The sequence below is a fragment of the Chroicocephalus ridibundus genome, chromosome 9, assembly GCF_963924245.1.
Source record: "Chroicocephalus ridibundus chromosome 9, bChrRid1.1, whole genome shotgun sequence".
Taxonomy (NCBI): domain Eukaryota; kingdom Metazoa; phylum Chordata; class Aves; order Charadriiformes; family Laridae; genus Chroicocephalus; species Chroicocephalus ridibundus.
In genome coordinates, this window is record NC_086292.1 from 465012 (window position 1) to 486024 (window position 21013).

The window sequence follows — 21013 nt, forward strand, 5'->3', positions numbered from 1 at the left end:
TTAAATGGAGCTAATGAGCAGCGTGATTATTTTGTACCTCTGGAGGGAGTTACTGCTTCTGACAACGCGCTCACCTGAGATCTCGCTTAGGCTGGTGCTCCCCTCTTCGGGGCGAGCTGGCAGAGTGTTTCGGGAGGGTTTGCGGCTACAGAGGGTGCCCAGGGGAGCAGGAGGGGGACGAACAGCCTCGGGGAGGCTTGGGGTGAGGGTCTGGTCCCATTGCCAGGGCTCGGACCTGTGCTGCTTCCTGGGCTTGTTTTTAATGTTCTTCCCCTGGAAAATGAGCGCGTGTTGCAGCTTAATGAGTGCCTGGCTTTACGGTCATCTTTTGCAAATGAGCAACTCCGTCAGCCTCCCCGATTAACGAGAGGACGCGGCGGGGAAGTGATGACTGGGCTCCCTCAGCTGCCTCTCCCAGTGCGGTGGCTGGCTCTGCGGAGCCCGGGGTCCCCAAAATGCCAGGGCAGGGAGGTCACCGTGGGGGAGAAAGGCCCGTCTGTGTGCCGCTGAAAGCTGCCTTGTGCCGTGCGAGGGCGGCTCTGGCAGCCCGGGCGGCGCTGGGGAGGGAGCGTCTCGCCCCTCGATCCTGTGCCGTCTTCCTGTTTTCTTACCCGCGGCTGCTGGAAAACCTCGCCGTCGCTCTTACTGCCAGCGGCCCCTCATCGGCTGGGAGCGGAGAGGCGGACGGTGCTGAGCCCCGCGCCTGCGGCGTGTCACCCTTGGGGGTGACATGGGGCAGAGCTGGGCTCCCAGTGTCAGCGAGATGTGCAGTGCTCGGTGGCTTCAGCATCTGCCCTCCCGCCCTCTTCCTTGTCCCGGCCCCGAGCAGGCTGGGGAGTGGGGCCGGCGGCAGAATAGCTCCTTTTGTGCCTCTGGACACGCTGGCCTTTCCCAGGAAATCGCTTATTGTGTTCGCTGGCAGCGCCAGGCTCCATCACTGCCTCCGCTCGCTGCCTCCGCTCTGTCCCCGCGCCTGGGCAGCCCCTGGCCCCGGGTCCAAGCGGGTCCTGTGCCAGGGGAGCCGTGGCTGGGATGGGGACGTCCTCGCCCCTGCTCAGCTGAGGCTCCCAGCTCTGGACTCGGGCAGCCCCCCCGGCGCTGCCGCCAGCACAGCGGGGAGAGGAGTGGGGTGCTGCCCCTTGGGACCACCCCGGTGTGGGGACGGGGCTTGGTGACGAAAAGCTCGGAGTGCCCAGCTGCCCCTCGGCTTGAGGCTCGTGCCAGGTCACAGCCGCCCCCCAGGGTCTTGGGGTGGGGGTCAGCCGTGCCTGCCCGTGAGTGTGGACCTCTCGCAGCTCGGTGCTGCCGGTCTGTGCAGCTCCCTTGTCCCCGCGTCACCGCCGGGGCTCCGCTTCCTCCCCGAACAAACAAACCTGACGTTCCCACAGGCGCAGGAAGGGCAGGGGACATCCCTCTGCCGCCCCTTCCCCTGCTCCCCTCTGGGTCCTCCTTGCTGACAGTCTCAAGCTGTCATCCCTCTTGTGTCCCCCCTGCCCCCAACCAACCCCCAGCGATGTCCCGCTTTCTCTCCCCCAGCGATGTCCCCTTGTTCTGCGCAGGGGTGTTCCTACGGGACGTGGGCTGTCCCGGTGTCCCCCTGTGTCACACCAGTGGCTGCTGCGAGAGCCCAAGACCAGGGAGGGGACGCAGCAGCACCGCAGGTGCCGTGGCTTGGCCCCATCGCCTGTGAGCTCCTGGGCTGCCTCGGCCGCTCCAGGCACGTTCTGGGCTGGGCTGAGCCCGGGGGAGTCTCTTAAATGGAAGTGGAAACGGCTTGTGGGGTCCGGAGGGTGTTTCCCGAAGAGAAGCGTGTTTATCGTGCCGGGCTGTGCTGGCTGGGCTGTGTCCATGCGGAGCAGCGAGCTCGTAGCCTGCTGCGGCAGCCCGTGACGCGCAGCCGCCCGCTCCCCCCGGCAGCTGGGCTTGTTTCCTTTCGGGCATTTCCCGCGGGATTTCCGCACTTCGGAAGGAAGAGGGCGCGGATGGGATCTGGTTCAGACGCGATCTTCGGCCAGAGCGCCCTGTGGATCAACGGGGACACTTGCTCTCACCCGCATGGGTTAAAAATGATGCCGGATTTTTTGCTCTCAAAATTTAAGAGTAGAGAGACTAAATAGAAAAGCGTTTTGTTGTTTGGAGATTTTGGGGGCTTGGCTTTTGGTTGGGCTTTTTTGTGTTGTTATTTTTTCCCCCAGCTGTTGCAGAGTTGGACGCTGCAAGTGCTTGAGTCTCACAACTGTATTTTATATATCTCTGTATCTGGACTCTCTACGTGAGAGGGAAAAGGAAAACCCAGTAGCCTGTGAAAGGGAAAAGAAAAACCCAGTAGCCGTGAAAAGCCAACATGGAAATAACGGGAAGCCTGCTATGTCGGTGAGAAGCTGAGGGCAGATCCGAGGGATGCTTTCTGCAGCCGTGCAAGGAAAGGTTTAGCTGGTCTGTGTGTGCCAGCCCCGCACTTGGGGCTCCTCAGGAGTCCCGAGGCTTCGCCGGCTCTCCGTGACGTGGCCTGGGATCCCGAAAGGAAAGGGGCTCCGTGCCTCCGCAGAATGTCATTCCTGTTGTTTATAACTGGAATTCATGTCTGAGGGGGAAATGAATTGCTAGGTCTGTTTGTTTACTCCTCGTTTTGCAGACGCAGGAGCTAGACCACAGTGGGGTAATGGCCTAGAAATTAAATTTCATTTTAATACGCAAAACCAATTTTGAGTTGGTTGACCGAAGGGGAAAAAATTAGCTTCAGACAGCAGGCGGAGGCCTTCGTGAGGCAGGACGGAAGCACAGCGTAATGAATGCGAGCTGGGTGAGGATCTGTACGGGAGTAACGAGGAGATGCATATACACCCCCCCCCGAAATGCAGCCGTGCAGCATCCTTCGGCAGCAACTCAGAGATGACGTGGAATAAATTAGCTTTTGTGTTTTCAAAGAGGCGCGGAGTGAGTTAAATGTGTTCCATGGGCAGTCACCAGAAGAACCTCACTAAATCTGGTTGTGTAACTGGGCTGAATAAAATTAGGCAGGTTAAGGCCATCTGATGATGCTCGAGTACCCGAAGCAGGGCTGGGCTGGGGCGGCAGCGCTGGTGTTTGATGCGCGGGGAGGGAGGGAGGAATCTGGGGGGTTTATTCGAGCTGTAGAGTGACCTGGCTTAACGCTTTGTGAGGAGCAGGCTGGGCTTTTTGCCGGGTGCTGGCTCGGGTGCCGCCTGCTGTCGGGTGCTGGTGCTGAGCCCCCCCGCGACGCTGTGGTGGTGGCACTGGTGGCTGCTGTGCTTGCGGTGGTGCCGCCCGAGATGCTGTGTGTCCCTCCGGGGCTTTCCTTGGCCCATCCAGGGTGTCCGGGGCTCCGGCGGGTGCGGGACCTGCTCTCCGCTGTCTCGCTCAGCAGCCCCTTTGGGAGAGGGGGAGCGGGGCAAGCGAGGGTGGCAGGGGGCTGCAGTCCCCATGCAGGGGGGACGGACAGGCACAGGAGCTTCGTGTCCTTCCCGTAAGTGCTCCAAAGCCCCAGAGCCGGACCTGCTGCCCGTGCAAGGGATCAGATGTGGATCCAGGCTTCAGAAGTCCTGTGGAAGGGGATTTATCCTGGTCGGAGCTGCCCTGGAGCCTGTACCCGCTGGGTGGTGGCTGCCCTGGTGCTGTGGCTTCAGGTGACGTGTCTGCACCTCCTACTTCTTGCATTCAGATGAAATCTCATGCAAGAGAACAATTTTTTTATTTTTTTTGTACTGTGAGATTGGTCAAATGCTGGCAGAGGCTGCCCAGAGGGGCTGGGGAGCGTCTGTCCGTGGAGGTATTCAATGGGCCACCGTCCTGGGAGGTCCTCTCCGTCCCTGGAGGTCCCTGTGGACCTCAGCGTTGCTGTGACCTACCCGGCATCTCATCCACAAGCCCCAGGGAGCGCGGTGGGCCTGGTGGGAGAGCGCGGTGCCCAGTGGTCCCCGGGGAGGAGGGATGCAGGGTATCCAGCGCTCGCCTTGCAACACAGGAGTTTGGGAGAGCCGATGGCCCCACGCTGTCACCTCGCAGGGTTTGGTGGTGACCGCCCTACAGCAGCTTGTTTGCGTGGCTGTTACCAGAGGTGACGCCTGTCCTTGGGGTGATTTGTGGGGACAAGTGGAGCCCAGGCACGAAGGGAAGGGCCTATTGCCAAGCTCTTCAAAGGGAATTTAATATTGGGGACCGCTGTCTGAAGGGGTGGGCATCAAACGGGGAGCGAGGCGCCAGTGGGTGTGCTGCCGGCGAAGGAGGGACAGTCGATTACCCTCCGTTTCAGGGTCAGCCTTGCTGGGAGCCCCCCCGCGAGCCCGGTGTGGGGCTGTTCAGCAGTGATGGTGTCGGAAGAGCAATCATTGAAAAACAGAGGAGAGAGGGGTGAGACGATGCCCCAGGTCCAGAGGTCATCCAAAGTACCGGTTTTATAGCTGAGGAGGGAAGAGGTGGAAGGAAATAATGACCCACTTCAGGGCTGGGATGTTGCTGAGAGAAGGTCCCTGGGGGTGTGGGTAGCCCTATGGGGGACGTGCTGGGTGGATGTCAGAGGTTCCTGCTTTGCTGCCTGGGCCAGAGGAGAGGAAAACTCTTTCAGGCAATTATGGATGAGCTGAGCAAGGGAAGCATCCTGCATTTAGGAATTATTTTAATCTTTTAGCCCAGCGTGCCTAAAAGGCAGGGGTGGTGTCTCGAGGAGTTGTCCTGCGTGGTCAGTCTGGCTCTGCTGCCTACTCAGCTCCCCCGGAATAGCTGGGGAATTCAGATGAGAAGCCAGGCATGGATTTTCAATAGTGTGCGTGATGAATTACTGCAAAAAGAGAGGTGGTGATGCTCCAGAATTGTGCTCCATTAGCATCCAAAGGTGTCCGGACAATGGAGAAGTGCCAAGGCAAACCTGAGCTGGGGGCAAAATGCAGAGGCCTCTGTTATGTGTGCGATCAGGCCGTTCTAGGGGCCTTTTGGCCTTGAAGATGCTGGTCTCAAGGTCACCCAAGGGTTTCTGCCGCCTGGGAGAAGCCTTCTGCTGGCTGCAAGGACGTGGTGCCTCCTCAGGCTCCCAGGAGGGTCCCAGCTCGGCCCTGATGTGCCCAGGTGTCCCTGGGGCACAGGATCTGCCAGCACAGGGGACGTTCCTGGGGGCTGTCCCTGTCCCCAGCCGTGGAGCTGCAGCTTCTGCAGAGCCCAGCACGGCCGTTCTGCCCGGAGCCCAGCAGAAGAGCTGGGCTGCCTTTTCCCGGTTCCTCTTGTCCGTGTTGGGTGGTGGGATGCACCAGGTGCAGAAGAAATCCAGAAATTCTGAGTTATTACAGAAATATATTGGCTCAGGCCATGTAAAGGCATTTTGTTTATGTTAAAGCATCCGACGTGTTCCTAAAGCTGGCGCTGAGGAGCTGCTGGATGCTGCGCGTCCCTGCCCGCCCGCCGGCTGTCCCCTGAGCCCTGCCCGCGGCGCTCCTGCTGCCAACAGCTTCTCCCGCCGTGGCTTCGGTTCAGCGCTCGTGTCATCTTCTCGTCGCTGCAAGTGGCTCCCCCAGAGCTGAACGGGGCTTGGAGCACAGAGCAAGCATCCCGGCCGGCTCCGAAACTCCGCGTGCAAGACCCTGAGCTGTGGCAGAGTGCCGGAGAATGAGACAAACTCAATTGCGTTTGCTTAGCAAATTCCCCCTGATTTCTTCTGGCTTGCGCTTTGCATCACGGTATATTTGTGGCATGCTGGGACCTGGCCTCGGCTCTCCATGCCGATGCCTCTGTCTGCCTGCCTTGCGCTTTTCCCTCCCAGAAACGTGCTCTGATTTTTATTATTTTCTTTTTTTGCTTGGAGTTTTTCCCTGGCTGCGGATGGCTCCATCTCTTGCTCGTTGGTGCTGGAAGCGTTTGTGTGCTGGTAGGAAGGAGGAACGGGCTGGGCTTTGTCCCGCAGCAGGGTGGTGGGTGCCGAGCTGCACCGCTCGGGGCCTTTTCCATGACGAGCAATCCTGGCCATAATCCTCTTTGTGCTCGGCGCGTTCCTTCCCCTCCATGGATGGTGGGTGGGAGATGTCCCCTGGCATCTCCACTGGCCCCACGACCATGCCTGAGGTTCTCCTGAGCCCCTGCTTTTCCGTGCTTCACCTCTCAGCCTTGTTTTCCTCCTGGGAAATCTCCCGATTCCTCATGGATGAGGGCTGGCCTCTCCCAGGGACAGGCTTTCTGCTGGCGCTGCTGCCGCCCCAGCGCAGCGCAGGGATGCTGCGGCTTCTGCTTTTGGTGCCCCAGGTACCTGCCCCGACTCAGTGTTTGGGCTACGAAACTGAATTTCTGGGGTGAATATTGCACTGGTCTTTGCCTTGGTTATGCTTTGAAAGGAGGGAGCCCAGCTTCTGGTTGTCACCGGAGGGTGCTTTTTTGGGTGCTGGGGGCTGTCGCCTTCCTGGCCCCCTGTCTCCATGTGTGGCATGTTTGTATTTTTCTGGCATGAAATATTTCAGCCTTTTTTCATCCTTTTTATTGGATTCCTGAAGTCCTGTAGCAGCGCTTCATCTCGTGATTATCCATCAAGCATCGCTACGGCCCTGCTTGTCGGGAGGTGGCTCGGCTGCTCTGCGGGGGTCGTTAGTGGCAGGGTGACCTGTGTCACTCGCCACAGGGCTGGTGTCCCTCGAAGCGGAGGGTGGTGATGCCCTCTGCCGTGCCGGGGCTGCCACGGGTGAGGGAGGAGGATCCAGCTCCCGCCCTGGCCCCGGTGTCCTCGCTGTGTGTGTGGGGGACAGCAGGTGGGAGGGGGGCCTTGGGCTCCTCCCCAGCACCTGGAAAGCTGCTCAACGCTCCAGCCCTTGGCTGAGAAAGGCCATGGTCTGGACATGCTAGGACAAATTAATTTATATTTTTTTAATTTTTTTTTTTAACACTCTTTCACTTCTGCCAATACTTTCCTAAGCCTCTGGCCATCGGTGTGGTCTCTGTGTAACCTGCAAAGTGCCGTGCTCCCTTTAGCATCCTTGGAATTTGTGTGCATTTGTTATTCTTCACCAGCCGTGAGCTTTGCCGTCCCTCTGCGGAGACACAGCGGGCTTCGCGCGGAGAATCGAGGCAGTCGGATGCTCTCAGAGGCGAAGGCGCCTCTGCCTGTAAAACCCCATCTCCAGCGAGGCTCTTGCAGGGTCTGTGATTTATTACAAATGCAAAATACGGAGGGTTTCCTTTTTCTTTCATATCATTAAAAGAACACTTCAGTGTTATGTAGCAGGTATGGTCTGTGCTGTGCCTCTTGTCACCAAAAGCCATCCCCTGCCTCCCTCTGGCAGCCCGCAGGCAGGGAGCAGGGATGGCAGGAGGAAATTACCTTTGGAGTTACCTGCTTTGTCTCATGAGCTGCACCGAAGGAGCACTGGGAGGGATGGCGGGGAGAGCCGTGCCCCCTGCACGCTGCCAAAATGGTGCCGGTTGCCCCGTGGAGCAGGGAGGAGCTCTGGGCGATGCTGCGTGGCCGTGCCATGCCGGCTGGGGAGCGTGGGCTGCTGTGCCAGGCACGGGGGGCGATGGGGGCAACCAGTGTGGTCAGAATCCTCTGGGAAATAGGGTGAGAATGTGTAATAATTCCATCTGCTCTGGGACGCAGACTGCGCTGGGATTTGGAGCTGGGGGTCCGAGGGTTTTGCCCTGGTCTTTCACCGAGATCTGGTCTGTTGGGGACTTGGTGACCTGCTTGTTTCTGAGCTGGCTGTGCGCGCTCAGGACCTGCTCTGCGCGCTGGGTGTTTAGTCCCCATCCTGGCACGAGCCGTGGGACGCGGCGGACGGTGTCCTGCAGCAGCGTGGCCTCACTGGTGTCCTGCTGATAGCTGGCGTTGGTCAGAGGACTCCTCGGTGGCAGAGGAGTGAGCCCGGGGTGCTCCCGAGGACGCTGCGATGTGTTGCTGGCGGAGCATCCTGTGACGTGCCACACAGAGCGCGAGGGACCACCACGGGAGGGTCAGGGGTTTGGGAGATGCAGGAGGTGGGAACCTGCCCATGGCTCCCTGCGCCGCGGTGGGGTTCGTGCCGTGCCCGCTGCCGGAGAGCCGGTAGCAGCGCGGTTCGGGCAGGGGTGGCCAGTGGGCTCCCTGAATACCACGCTGTGAGCTCGGAGCGTGGCAGTGGAGCAGTGCAGACACAACTGCAGAATAATCTCGGTGCCAGGGGGAATACAGCTGGGGGAAAGCTGAGCCTGGTGAATTGGTGCTTGCTTTTTTTTTTTTTTTTTTTTTTTTTTTTTGAGATGAAGGGTAAAAGTGCGTATGTGCAGAAGTGATTGAGGGCTGGAGAGCCCTCTCCAAAGGGATGCTAATGGCTGTGAGTCACCTCAGAGTGCAGGAGCATTTCGTCTTGAAAGACTTCAAATGACCTGTTTAATGCGCTGGCAAAACGTCCAGGGAGCGCTGAGGTCCCTCTGTCACTGCATCGCTGGGAGGAGGACAGGGAAATCTGGCTCACGTTCAGAGCACTCCCAAGGGGCCCATGTAGGAAAACAGTTTAAAAAAGTGCCATGATTTGAAAACAAGCCTTGGTGTGTCGCGCTCTGGAATGAAAAGGTGGTAACTGTTGGAGCAGCGGATCTCCGACGTCCTCTGGCCGGGCTGCGGAGGGAGGCGTGGGGTCTGAGCACCCTCCTCACGGGAGCCCTGCGGCGATGGGGCAGCTTTTCCCTGGCTTTGCCAGCGGTTGCTCCGGTCTGGGGTCGCTAGCTGTGCCGCGCTGGAAGCGATGCAGGGCACGGGCACAAACTCCATGCCCAAACCTTCTGCTCTGGGACCCTGGGCGTGTGGGTGCCCACAGCCCCAGCGTGAGCCCGGCTGGTGCCCGGAGCTGCTGACGCTGGGAAACACGCGTCTCCGAAACACCGTCAGCTTTTGGGAGGGGAAGGCCGGAACGGCGAATCCCCGGCCTGGTCCCTCTGCCCCGGAGGCATGTTCTTCCCTCCCGTTCCACGGTGCGTGTCCCTTGGCCGAGGCCGTGGGCCAGGTCACACCAGTCTGGGCGCCTCTTCCTGGCTGTGGCAGGGGGGAGGGTGTGAAAGTCCGAAATATCTGCTACCTGCATTGTTTCTGCATTGGGGATTAACGCTAATTATTCCCCCATTGTCTTCAGTTCCTGCAGGAAGCCTTGTTTATCTTACCCGCCTCACCAGGAATGCAACCCCAAGGAGCCTGTGCAGATATATTTAAACTTGCACAAAGCAGCACAATGGCCTTTGAATTCCCCGACTGCGTGGCATCCGTCGGGAGCGCGGCCGGGGCGCTGGGTGGTTTTGGGGTTTGGAGGCCGGGGCAGCCTGGGGGGGCTCGGTGGCCGTGGGCTGCCTCGCACGGCCTCCCGCGGGGCCGGCCCTCTGCGGGGAGGGTGGAAGAGCCTTCTTCCTGCTGGCAGCGCTCAGCAGTGACGTGGGCTGCAGCTCGCTTTCCGTGGGCTCGCGGGGCTGGCGCAGCGCCGGGCACATGTGCCCGTGGGAGCTGCTGTGGGACACACTGGAGCCCTCAGCGGGCCGAGACGTTGGTGGGAGCCTTGGTCCAGGCAGCAGCTCCTGGCCCTTTGGAGCCGTGCCTGGCTTGTGTGGTCCCGCTCCTTTCCTCCCGTCCCCGCGGGGCTGCCCGGTGCGGGCACGCTCGGGCTCTGCGCCTTCGCTGGGATGGGGCCCTACTGTGCAGGAGGAACCCCTTCCTTGGCTGAAGATCTGTCTTCATTCTGTCCCCCAGTAAATGCCCCTTCGGGAGCAGCCTTGACGTTTGCACAGCTCGAGGGTCCCTGGAGAGCACCGGTGACGGGCTGGCCCCTCGCCGTGCCGTGCCACGTCGTGCTTGTGCAGCAGCACCGGTACCTCCCCAGTTTGGGTCTGTCTCTCCTGGCTCTGTCCCGCAGTGGACGTTGCCGTGAGCCCAACCTCACCTTTGCTGCCTCGCTTTGTTTCCAGCATCTCTCTCCCCCGTGGGTGAGCAGTGCCGGTGTCAGGCGTTGAGACTTGGCGGCCCAGTTGGAAACACCAGAGTGGGGATAACCCTGGTGTGGTACCTGGGATGCAGTCCCTGAAGGATGCTCAGCTCCCAGTATGGTGCTGACGTACAGATACCCCAGTACATACGCTTCTCCTCAGCCACCCTGACGCTCCAAGGCCAGCGGGGGATTTACATGCCACCGCCTGCGCTGCCTGGCTTGTGGCTGAGTGATGGAGCTGAGCTGTAGCGGTCAGTGCAGGTAGAAGGTGGTGGTGGTGGGGGCTCTGCTCGCCCTGCAGCTGATGGCTGGGGGCCGTGCGGTGCCTGACGTGGTGCTGCGTCGCTGGGTCTTTGCCTGCAGCAGCTCTCGGCGGGGCTGGCTGCCCCCCCCGTGCAGCATCCGTCTGGGGGATAACAGCCGTGGCTTGCTCTCCAGCCCAAAAGGCTGTTGTGAAGCACCAGCTGCTGCTGCGCTGCGTTGGCAGCTCTGCCCTCCCCGTGTCCTTGCGGGGCCGGGGGCTCCGGCTGCTGGCAGGACTCTGCGGGGCTGAGCTGCATTGCAGGCGGTGGCCGGGGAAGAGGCAGAGCTGCGGGCTGCGCCCGGAGGAAGGCTTGGATCAAAAAGCCGCTGCCATGTGTGGTCTGGCAGGAGCCGGCTGGGCGTAGGTCTTTTTTTTGGGAGCTGCCGGTGCTGACACGAGTGCCGTGTCTCGCTCGCCTGCCTTCCGGCGGCGGCTGGCCGCGCTGGGCAGCGGAGACCAGGGTGGCAGGAGAGCGAACGACTGCAGGAGAGGTGACAGAGGGAGGGAGGTGGCGGGACCCGGGGCCGAGGGGGGTTTGGAGGGCAGGGGAGGGAGGGTTGGCGGGGGGTGGCAGGGCTGCCAGGGCCACGGAAGTGCCGGATGTGCCAGTTTGGTGACGTGCCAAGTCCCCAGCTGCTTTTTCTCAATGGCCGGGCTGGAAGTGGCTCGCTCCCATCTGTGCCGGTCTTGGGAATCTTGGGAAGGTGGGGCTGCTCCCGCTGCAGCCCTCGGAGCTGGGTGTCTGCAGATGTCCCTGGCTCTGGCATGGTGGGCTGGGGTGCCCGGCGTTGCCGTGACCCTCTGGCCGCGGGCTTTGTCCCCCAGGCTGTGGTGGCAGAGGGGCAGGGGCTGCAGGGTTTGGGCAGCGGCAGGCAGAACCGCCCGGCTGGGGAGGTGGGACGGACGGACAGCCAGATGATGGACGCGGCACAGTGCGGGGAGAGGAGGTCTGGGCTGGGCTGCTGCCTGCGGGAAGGTGTGCCTGGCTGCCGCAGCCCCCGCTTTTACTCACTGCGGGGGCACAGAGGGCCCCGGGAGCCGCGGCGTTCCCTGGGGATCAAAAGCAACTGTGCAGAGCTCCGGGGAGCTGCCGAATCGGGGGGACCGGAGAGACGCCCTGTACCTTTTCGTGCCCTGTCAGGCCCCAGGCCACCGAAGGGGGTGGCAGGGGAAGGTCTCCACGCCGTGTCTGTGGGAATTGCCCCCTATGGCTCCCGGAGGGCGATGCGCACCATTGCTGCGTGGGGTTTCCTTGAGCCGTGCCGGCTGCTGAGGAACACACACGGCATGATTCTGGCGTGCGGGGCTGCGGGAGCCGCTGGGGGAGTTGCTTCTTCCATCTCTCCCTGATCTGCCTCGCACGTCGCTAACTCCGAGTGCTGGATCCCCGGCAGCCTTCGGCGGGCACGTGCTGTGCTGGGGTCCCGGGGAGCTGCCACCTCGCCGAGCAGGTGCCTCCTGCGCGATGCTGAGCCGGGCACCCTTTGTCGGGAAGAGGTAAAGTCTTCCCTTTGGCCAGAATGTAACCGGAGGAAAAACAGACGTGCTGTGTTTGGTGCTTGCCTCTCTGACGCTTCGGAGGTGAATGAGGTCTCCCCCGGTGGACACCTCCTGGGCTTTGGCCGGAGCGTCCCTGCCCCGTGCGGGTACCCTGAGACGAGCCCCTGGGAGCTGCCCCTACTCCCCGCCATGGCAGCCGTGCTGGGCTCCCGCCAAAGGGTCTGTGGGTGAAGCGTTTGTCTCCATCCACAGAGGGCTGCTGTGGATACTGGTGGGTCTGAGGTGCTTTCAGGATCTCCACAAAATCCAAACGATGTGCTGCGAGGCTGGCACCTAGCAGCGGTGGATGAGGAGCACAGCTTGGTGACGGCTTGTGTTCTCCTGCAGTCAAGGCCGACTTAAAACACCACCACAACCTTTGTGCTTCGTCCTGCGCTGCAACCCTATCAGCCCAGACGAATAGGACATTAGCAGCTGATGGTTTAACTCTTGGCCAAAAAACCCCTCCCCACATCACACTTCCAGCCCGCAGGAGCGGGGCTCTGCGTTTCACACCAGGCGGATCGGAGGCAGCTGCAGATGGGAAGGTTTCATGGCATTGCCAGAACAAATGGCGTAATCAATTGATTTCTGCACAGCTGTAAAGGTATTATTAGCTGTTTAAACAATGGGAAGTGTTCAGCCCGGCGCTGGCAGGGGGGGAAGGACGGCGGGGCGTGCTGGGGCAGCGTGTTTGGGGGAGCGCTGCCAGGGCCAGGCTGCTGTGCATGGGAAACTACGGAAATCCGGGGGGCGAAAGAGAGCGGAGGCTCCTGGAGCTGCTTGATGAACAGGGAGATGTTGTCGGGAAGACAAGAGAGAAAAGGGGGGTGGAAAACGCAGCGTCCCAAAGCGGAGCATCTCAGGGGCCGCGAGCGGTGGCCAGGGGGATGTGCTGGACCCGGGATGCTGCCGGGGGGCTGGCGTGGGGCAGTGCCTGCCTCTCCCCGGCTGGGGCTCCGGCAGAGGTTACACATGGGGAACGATCCCCTTTTTAGGATGGGGGGGGGGGGCAGAACCCAACCAGAAGTTGGGGGAGCGCGGGGAGCCCAACGGGAGAGCTTCAGGAGAAGGAGGATGCTGTGATGAAACGAAATGGTTTCATGCCGTCAGTCAAGACAACGTCAGCAGTGGTGAAGACGAAATTCCCAGGGGAATAAGGTACTGTGCAAACGGAGACATTAAAGAGCAACAAATCAGCAGCGCCTGATGGGCTCCAGCCAGCTCTTGTGAAGGGATTTAACGATGAAGCGGCTGAACTGGCAGCAGAAAGTAATCTCTCATTAACAGCAACTGCTGGATGGGAGCACAGCCTCTTCTGCTCTGTCCTTAATTTAAAGAGGTACGAGAAGAACTGTGGGAATTACAGAGCAGCCAGCTTTATTTTAGCACCGAGCAAATTGGCTGAGAAAATAATTAAAGCTCATGTGGCAATGCCTGAGATTCAGTGTGATAGATTAAGGACAACAACGCATGGGGTTTATATAGGAAATCCAGTTTAATCCAGGGTGGGGTTTTTTTCCTTCTTTTTTTCAGTATTGCAATAAGGTGATTGGGGAGAGCGGTTGGGAGATGAATTGTCTGGATTTTCAGAAAGCCTTGGACAAATTTGCTAAGTTATTAAGGAAACTGTTGAGGCAGGAGCCGTGGGAGGAAAGGCCAGGTTCTGTTTGGTGTTTGCAGATGTCCCGGGAGGACGGGGCAGGCGGCGAGGCGCGAGCGACGGCCTGGCCAAAGGATGCTCTGCTCCAGCCGGGGCTTGAAGCCTAACGCTTGGCGTTAAATATGCGCAGCAGCTCCACGCGCAGCAGCTTATCAAGGTTGCAAGTCAAGCACAGAAAAATTAGGTGACGCTAGGTCTAAATTGGCTGGATGAGGCTGATTGCCTCCCCTCTCTCTCTCTCTCTCCCTGGAGTGTCTTCGTTAGGTAGGAAGCTGCTGCTAATTACACGTTGGGGGCTGTTTTCCCTTGGAGAACCCCCATTTCTCCTGGGCAGACCTGTCCCAAGGGTGAATTTAGGGCTGTTTGTGGGAAGGGGTGATGTTTGTGGAGCACGGTGTGGCCGGGGGAGCCCCTCTCCCCATCACACCGGGAGCGGGTCCCGCCTGGGCTCCGCGGGGACGGGACGTGGCTGCTGGATGGGGCGTTTTATTCTTCCCTGAACAGCAATCCAATTTCCAGCTAATTTTCCCGAGGACAACAAAAAGCACAGAGACAACTGCTGCCCAGATTTTATATCCTGCTGTCGTGGAGCCAATTAAGGAAAGGGTTGCCATATTTTTTTTTATTTTTTTTTTTTTTTAACGTCCGGGTGGAGCAACATAGCTTTTTTTAAGCCTCATTCTTGGAAGTGGCTGAGCAATTTGGGCTGAAGCTTTTCTGGTGGGGAAAAAGAAGGAAAAAGAAGGAAAAAAAAAAAAAAACCAAAACGGGGGGGGAGGGGGAAAGAAAAGGAGGGGGGGGAAGAAGACAAACAAAGAAGAGTTAGTGTTTGCCTGAGCAGGTCTGGAGAGCGGGGGGGTTGCAATGTGGGCTCTGAAAGGCTGGCAAAGCCCTGCCCAGCTTTGGTGCTGGGGGGACTGGGGGAAGTTCGGGTGGGCTTAGCAAACGCTGAAAGCGAGGGCTGGCGGAGGCCGGGAGGGTGTGCTGGAGGGGAAGACGGGACCTGCAGACGTACGCCGCTGGCTTTAAACTCCCCGTAACCGTTTAGGAAGGTGGGTGCTGCTGTGTTGGGCTCGGCAAAGGCTGGTGCTGCCGGGCACAAGGCGCGTTGACCTGTCACCACCACGTGGTAGCGAAGCCACGCGCTGGGTGGGACTGGGCTCTCTGGCCCGATAAACCCTGCGCAGTCATACAGTGACTATTCGCCGATGTCTGGAGAGCACGAGAATTGCCTCCCAAGTCAATCAAACCCACAATGCGCGGGGCTCGGGAAGAGCTGGGGCGCTGCTGGGCGGGGGGAGGAGGACCCGCTTCAAGATGTAGCTGTGGCCAGGCCCAAGACACGAACAGGAATTGCAGCCGTTGGTTTTAAATGCAGTTACAATGCGTCGTATTGATTTTTGGTATCCGAACTTCACGGCACAGGGCTTGCGTGGCGTGGATGTGTGAGCAAGAGCTTTCTTGCACCAGGAGCCAAGGGGGAACCACAGCAGAAGGTGCAAGGGGATTTTTGGGCTGCCTAAAGACAGTCAGAGGGATCAAGGGGAACTTCGGGGCGGCCGACCATGGCATTAGGTGATGTACAGCGGGATGTCCCCTCCCAGGTGTAGATGGGGTGATGTGAGCAGCATCTGCTGTTTCTCTCCTCCCTCCTTCCCTCAGTGACAAACCTCTGCATCACTCACGGGGAAGCTTTGAGCTGGAGGTAGCAATGAAGCCTGTTTGGCTTTGATCTTGTAAAAATAATAATTTGTGAGAGATGATAGGGGAACCCTTCTACCAAACAGCCCTTGGTATAATTTGCTAAGGACTAAGGGTGTCCCGTGCACCCCTGGGGCTCGCCACGCTCATGCTGCTCCGAGTGAGCACGTGGGTTTCGGAGCCCATCAAAAAGCTGGGCCTGAAGTAAAAGCTCTGGTCGCACTGTGTCCCAGGGGAGCTGGCGGCTGGCTTCGCCACTGGCTCCGCGGCACCCACAGCATCGCTTTGCTCGCCCCGGTGCTTGCTGCTTTCGTCCCTCCCTTCCGGCTCTGCCCTGCTTTCTCTGGCAGTCATTGATTATTATTTTTTTTTGTTATTTTTTTTCCTCTCTTTCCCTTGGGTTTTGAACAGAGCTCAAATTAACGCAGCCCGTTCTGTTCCTCAGCAGCGACCTGCCATTGGGGTCGTTCTATGGCTGAGCGGGGGGCGCGGGGTCTCGCCCCACGTGCCGGTACGTGCGGGTGGTGGCAACGCAGCGTCTGCCGGGGGGTGGCAGGGGTTTACACCACGCACTGCTGCGGGGTCTGTCCCTTTGGGAGGAGGAGGGATGGGGTGTGGGTGCCATTCCCTGCTGCTGGGCTGGTGCAGGGACTCCAGGTGGCACTCGGCCCGCTCCCACCGCCCGGAGCAGTGACCCTGGTGAGGACGCAGGAGCCATGGCCATGCACATCTCTCCGTGAGTCGTGCCTCCAGCCCGGCCAGCCGGTCAGCTGGGAGCTCTGGAGCGGCCCGGGGGGATGTGTGGTACCCAGAGGGATGCGTGGCACCCGCGGCAAGGGTGCGGGTCGCAGGGATGCGGGTGGGTGCCCTGCCCACCTCCCTCCCGCTGCACACTCTGCCCTGCAGCAGCGCCGGTGCCCACTGGGCACGTGGCACCCACCTAAAGCCGCTCCTCGCTGCCGTCCTGCTGGGAGCTGGAGGGACACTGCGGGCTGCCCTGTGCTGCGCGATGGGAGAAATCCCACCCAGGCGTTTCCAGGGCAAAAATGTTTGTTATGTTACGGCTTTGTTAAACTGCTGCCTCTCGCAGCCCCAGCCCTGCCCAGCCGCCGGGAGTTTCCCCAGGGGCTGGCGGGAGCGTGGCCAGGGCCGGCGTCTGACCCTTGGGCACAAGTGACACGGGGCTGTTTGTAAACTGTGTTAATATGTTATAACTTCTATATTTAGGGAGCTAATGACTCTAAACAAAGTAGATTATGATCTAATCAGCTATTCCTCGTGCCACGTCAATCCTGGACATCAAAGTGGACATCAAAGTGAGAGGCATGAAAGGCTCCAAAGGCAGCGCCAACTGCTTCGCCCAGGTGCGTCTGAGCGAGCGTCGGCCCCGCTTCTGCTCCAGCCTGGGCTTGGAGGCTCCTCTCGGTTATCTCGGATCTCAAGGTTGTTGTCCCAGCAAGGAAAACAAGATTAACATGAGAACGGTCCTCAGGAACAAAGCAAAATGCTGTTTAAACTTTCGGCATCTTTTCCCCGGATGGCAGTGGAGCTGGCGGCAGGCGGCAGCTCACGGTAGCGCACAGAGCTCGCGGTTCTGTGCGACGTTCACCCTGTGGGAGACCGGCCCGGCCACCCGCGGTGCTCGCGCTGTTCTGCAGGGGCTGTTGGGGAGCATTTTCCCGATGTCGGTCAGACTCTGAAAAAAGTCTTGTTCTTGTCGTTTATCCTTTCTCTGCATTTCGTGGCCAGAGAGAGTCCGTGGGTGAGGTGGGAGGTGGGGATGCTCCGCTGCCGGCGTGGGGGTTGTCCGTGCAGCCGGCAGCATCGGGCTCCTACGGCGAGGCAGCCGCTCTACCTGGAGCGTCCCGGCAAAGCGAGGGACCGACCCTGACCCGAAGGGGGTTTGTGAGGTTTTGGAGCAGTGCGGGGGAGCTGCCCATGGCTGCGGTGATGGTGACGGTGACATTACAGCTGTGCAGCGGGAGCCCCCAGTCCCACAGGCGGGGAGCGTGGTGGGGAGCCCGGCGCATCTGCCTCACGCTGCCGGGCAGGTGGCTGGGACCTTTGCTCCCCAACGCTCTCCCATGGCTGAGGCGGGCGCCGGGGCTTGAGAACGGCACCAGGGGGCACAGAGAAGAAGCTGCTGGGAGCCTGTGTGCTCCTCAGCTTTTTTGGACACAGCTGATTTTTCACTGTTTCTCTTGGGGGGGTAAAAAAAGGATGGTGACTTGCAGGTGGTAACACCCAGGCATGCCTCTCCCATCCCCAGGACACCGGTGTCCCAAGGGAATTACCTTCTCAGTGTCCCCCTCCCCGCCATGACCTTGGAAAGGAATCCCCAGGCTGCCCCTTGGGCGCTTCCTTGCTGGGAGCTCCAGCTGCCCACACAGTCCCCGCCAGCGCGAGGCCTCCCAGGGGGCTCAGCTCCTGCCGGTACCTCCCGGGTCCCGGCACCGCGCAGCCGGACCCTGCCCAGGTGGTGAAACTGCGGGATACGTTCCCCGCCGGTGTTGGCCCGGAGCGGTGGTGTGCTGCTGCGGAGCAGGGAGCCGCTCTTCAAGCGCTTCTCTCGGTGGGAAGCACAGGCCTGATGAGTGGGTTGCTGGTTTGCCTGTAAGGCAAACCCCGTCCCCCTCCTCGCTAATTAGTCCCCATCACCGCGCGTGGCTGCGGCGAAGCTGGGGTGGGAAGCGGGCGGTTCCTCTTCTTAGCCCTGCCAGGCTGTTATTCCCATCCCTTTGTGCTTCGGAGACCTGCCAGAAGCTGGTGCGAGGTGTGGAGGTGGGATGGCAGCCTGTGCCCGGTGGGGCTTTTGTGAAGATGGGGCTGTCGGTGGCTGCCCTGGTGCCTGCTGCTGCTCCTCTGCCCGGCCGGGGATGTGTCCTGCAGCCCAGGTGGGGAGGCTGCCGGCCACCCCCTGGAGAGGGGGGGCTGCTGGGCGCGTGGTGGGACGCGGGCAGAGGCAGCCCAGCCCTCCTGGTGCGACTCAGTGCTCTGCAGAACCGGAGCTTGGGCACGGCACAGCAGTGGCTCTGGTGGCTTCCAGGGAGCCCGTTTCCAGCCTCGTGCAGGGGGGGAGATCTAAAAATACGGGCTCGTTCGTCTCCAGCTGGAGTTGATTTGGGCATCCCTGGTTGCTGCTGGAGTGCAGCGGAGGACAGGCCAGAGATGCAAGTTCGCAGACTGTAATTGTGCTGCTCTTTTCTCCCCGCCCCGCTCCTGAAAGGCGACGGCTGGGCGAAACGCAGGGCAGGAGGATGGTACATTAGAGCTCCTGACGCACTTTGCTCAGAGTTTCCAGGACATGATTCACCTTTTCCCCTTCGCCAAAGGGAGACGGGACTGTGTGGCTGCTAGAGGGGTATTGAGAGGTTTGTCTTTGCTGTGCAGCTGGGCAACCAGCACGGCCCCCGCTCCTGTCTTGGGCAGCGCTCGCTAAAAGAAGCACCAAATCATGCGGTTTCTCCTGGTTTTGCCTTCATCCTCGCTGTCCGAGCCCTCTGCCCTGGCTGGGCAGGGAGGTGCTGGCGAGGAGCGTGCTGCTGTCCCTCCTCTGCCCCACGGCGTCTCTGGGCGCTGCTCCCAGCCGGTGACGGGGCTCGGGTGGGTGGTTTGGTGAGGCGCTTCAGCCACGCCAATGGGCTGCAGTAACGGCGTCGGGGGGCAGAGTGCCGGGGTGTAGCGGAGGTGGTGTGTGTGCGACTCCCCCAGGCGCCTGCCTCTGGTGGAGGGGGGCTGCCCAGAGCCACCGTCTCAGCTCTCCGCTCTCCTCTCTCCCAGGTACCACACCACCTTCCTCGGCTTTTGATGCTGAATCAGGATCGTTTTAACTAAAGATGGAAACACTGGAGTCAGAATTGACCTGCCCAATCTGCCTGGAGTTATTCGAAGACCCTCTCCTGCTGCCGTGCGCCCACAGCCTCTGCTTCAGCTGCGCCCACCGCGTCCTGGTCTCCAGCTGCTCCTCCAGCGAGTCCATCGAGCCCATCACCGCCTTCCAGTGCCCCACGTGCCGCTATGTCATCTCCCTCAACCACCGGGGCCTGGAGGGCCTCAAGAGGAATGTGACCCTGCAAAACATCATCGACCGCTTCCAGAAGGCGTCCCTGAGCAGCCCCAACTCCCCCAGCGAGAGCCGCCGCGAGAGGACCTACCGCAACAGCCCTACCATGTCCGTGGCCGGCGAGCGGATCGCCTGCCAGTTCTGCGAGCAGGATCCCCCGCGGGACGCGGTGAAGACCTGCATCACCTGCGAGGTCTCCTACTGCGACCGCTGCCTGCGGGCCACCCACCCCAACAAGAAGCCCTTCACCAGCCACCGGCTGGTGGAGCCCGTGCCCGACGCGCACTTCCGAGGACTCACGTGTCTGGAGCACGAGAACGAGAAGGTGAACATGTACTGTGTTGCTGACGACCAGCTCATCTGTGCCTTATGTAAACTGGTGGGCCGCCACCGGGACCACCAAGTGGCATCCCTCAGTGATCGCTTTGAAAAGCTGAAGGTAAGCACCCAGCGCGGCTGCGGGGGGCCGCTGTTTGCCCAGGGATGGTTGCCCGAGCAGAAGCTGGTTCCAGATGCCCCAGGGGCACCTCTTATTTAAGCCAAATGGCTCCTGAAAGATCTGTGGGCTGCAGGATGGAGCTTGTGGGCTCCTCCAGCACCGGTACCAGGAGCCTGAGCTGGGTCTCGCTCGCGCAATTGGAGCAAAGTCTCTGCTGTTTTATTTTTCTCCTGCTGGTGTGTGTGTATGTGCCAAGCCCAGGTGTTGGACCTTCTCCCCAAGCCGCCAGTCAGGGAAACGTCACTGGGCACCGAGGTACCCGTGGCTGTTGCCCCAGGAGTGTGGCTTCCCCTGGGGTTTGTCCTGTCCTGTGACAGAGCTGCGGCAGGAAAGAGTGGCTGGGGGGACCTGCGAGCATCATCCCCGAGACTGTTGTGCTCGGCTGTGCCTGTTCAGCCCTGTGGACATCCCTCCCCCCTGCAGCGCTGCCTCCAGCCCTGGGCCACCAACAGCAGAAGGACACGGAGCTGTTGGAGCGGGGCCAGAGGAGGCCCCGGAGCTGCTGGGGGGGCTGGAGCCCCTCTGCTGTGGGGACAGGCTGAGAGAGCTGGGGGGGTTCAGCCTGGAGAAGAGAAGGCTCCGCGGAGACCTTCCAGCCCCTGCCAGTCCCTAAAGGGGCTCCAGGAAAGCTGGGGAGGGACTCTGGAGCAGGGAGGGGAGCCATGGGACGAGGGGGAAGGGTTTTCCACTGGAAGAGGGGAGATTGAGGTGAGATATTGGGAAGAAACTCTTTGCTGTGAGGGGGGTGAGCCCCTGGCCCAGGTTGCCCAGAGAAGCTGTGGCTGCCCCATCCCTGGAGGGGTTCAAGGCCAGGTTGGACGGGGCTTGGAGCAACCTGGGCTGGTGGGAGGTGTCCCTGCCCAGGGCAGGGGGTGCCACTGGGTGATCTCTGAAGGTCTCTCCCATCCCAAACCCTCTGTTATTCCATGAGGCAGTGATGGAGCTCCCCTCTGCTTCCCGAGTGCCCCAAGCTCCTCTGTCTTTCACCCTCTTGTGGGATCTCAGCGCTTTGGCTCTTTGCAGATGCCAGCCCCTCCAGGGATGGCTTGAGCGGTCCTCTGTGTCTCCCAGAGGCACCGAGCCAAGGGAGAGACCTTCTCCATCTTGTGTAGAAGGTGGCTGGAGGCTTCTGAAGATCCCGCCATGGTCCTGTGCCTGGGGTCTCCCTTCCACCTGTGTCCTGCTGAGCCCAGCGACCCCAGCAGCGGGAGCCCCCGTGGTGGGGAGCCTCTTCTCGTCGACAGCCCGTGTTCTCCCCCAAGCTGAAGTGGCAGAAATGGGCAATCGCTCTCCACCCCCCTGCGCTCGT

At 60.6% G+C, this 21013-nt stretch overlaps 1 protein-coding gene across 2 annotated transcripts in view; it reads left to right on the forward strand.

The window, feature by feature from the left end:
• Positions 1 to 21013, forward strand: part of MID2 (midline 2) — a 119169-nt gene that overhangs the window by 19041 nt on the left and 79115 nt on the right. For both annotated transcript variants that reach the window (XM_063346128.1, XM_063346129.1), the window contains exon 2: positions 18923 to 19644. In XM_063346128.1, the coding sequence (XP_063202198.1) occupies positions 18979 to 19644 (666 nt within the window). In that variant the 5' untranslated portion in view covers positions 18923 to 18978. The remainder of the gene's footprint in view (positions 1 to 18922; positions 19645 to 21013) is intronic.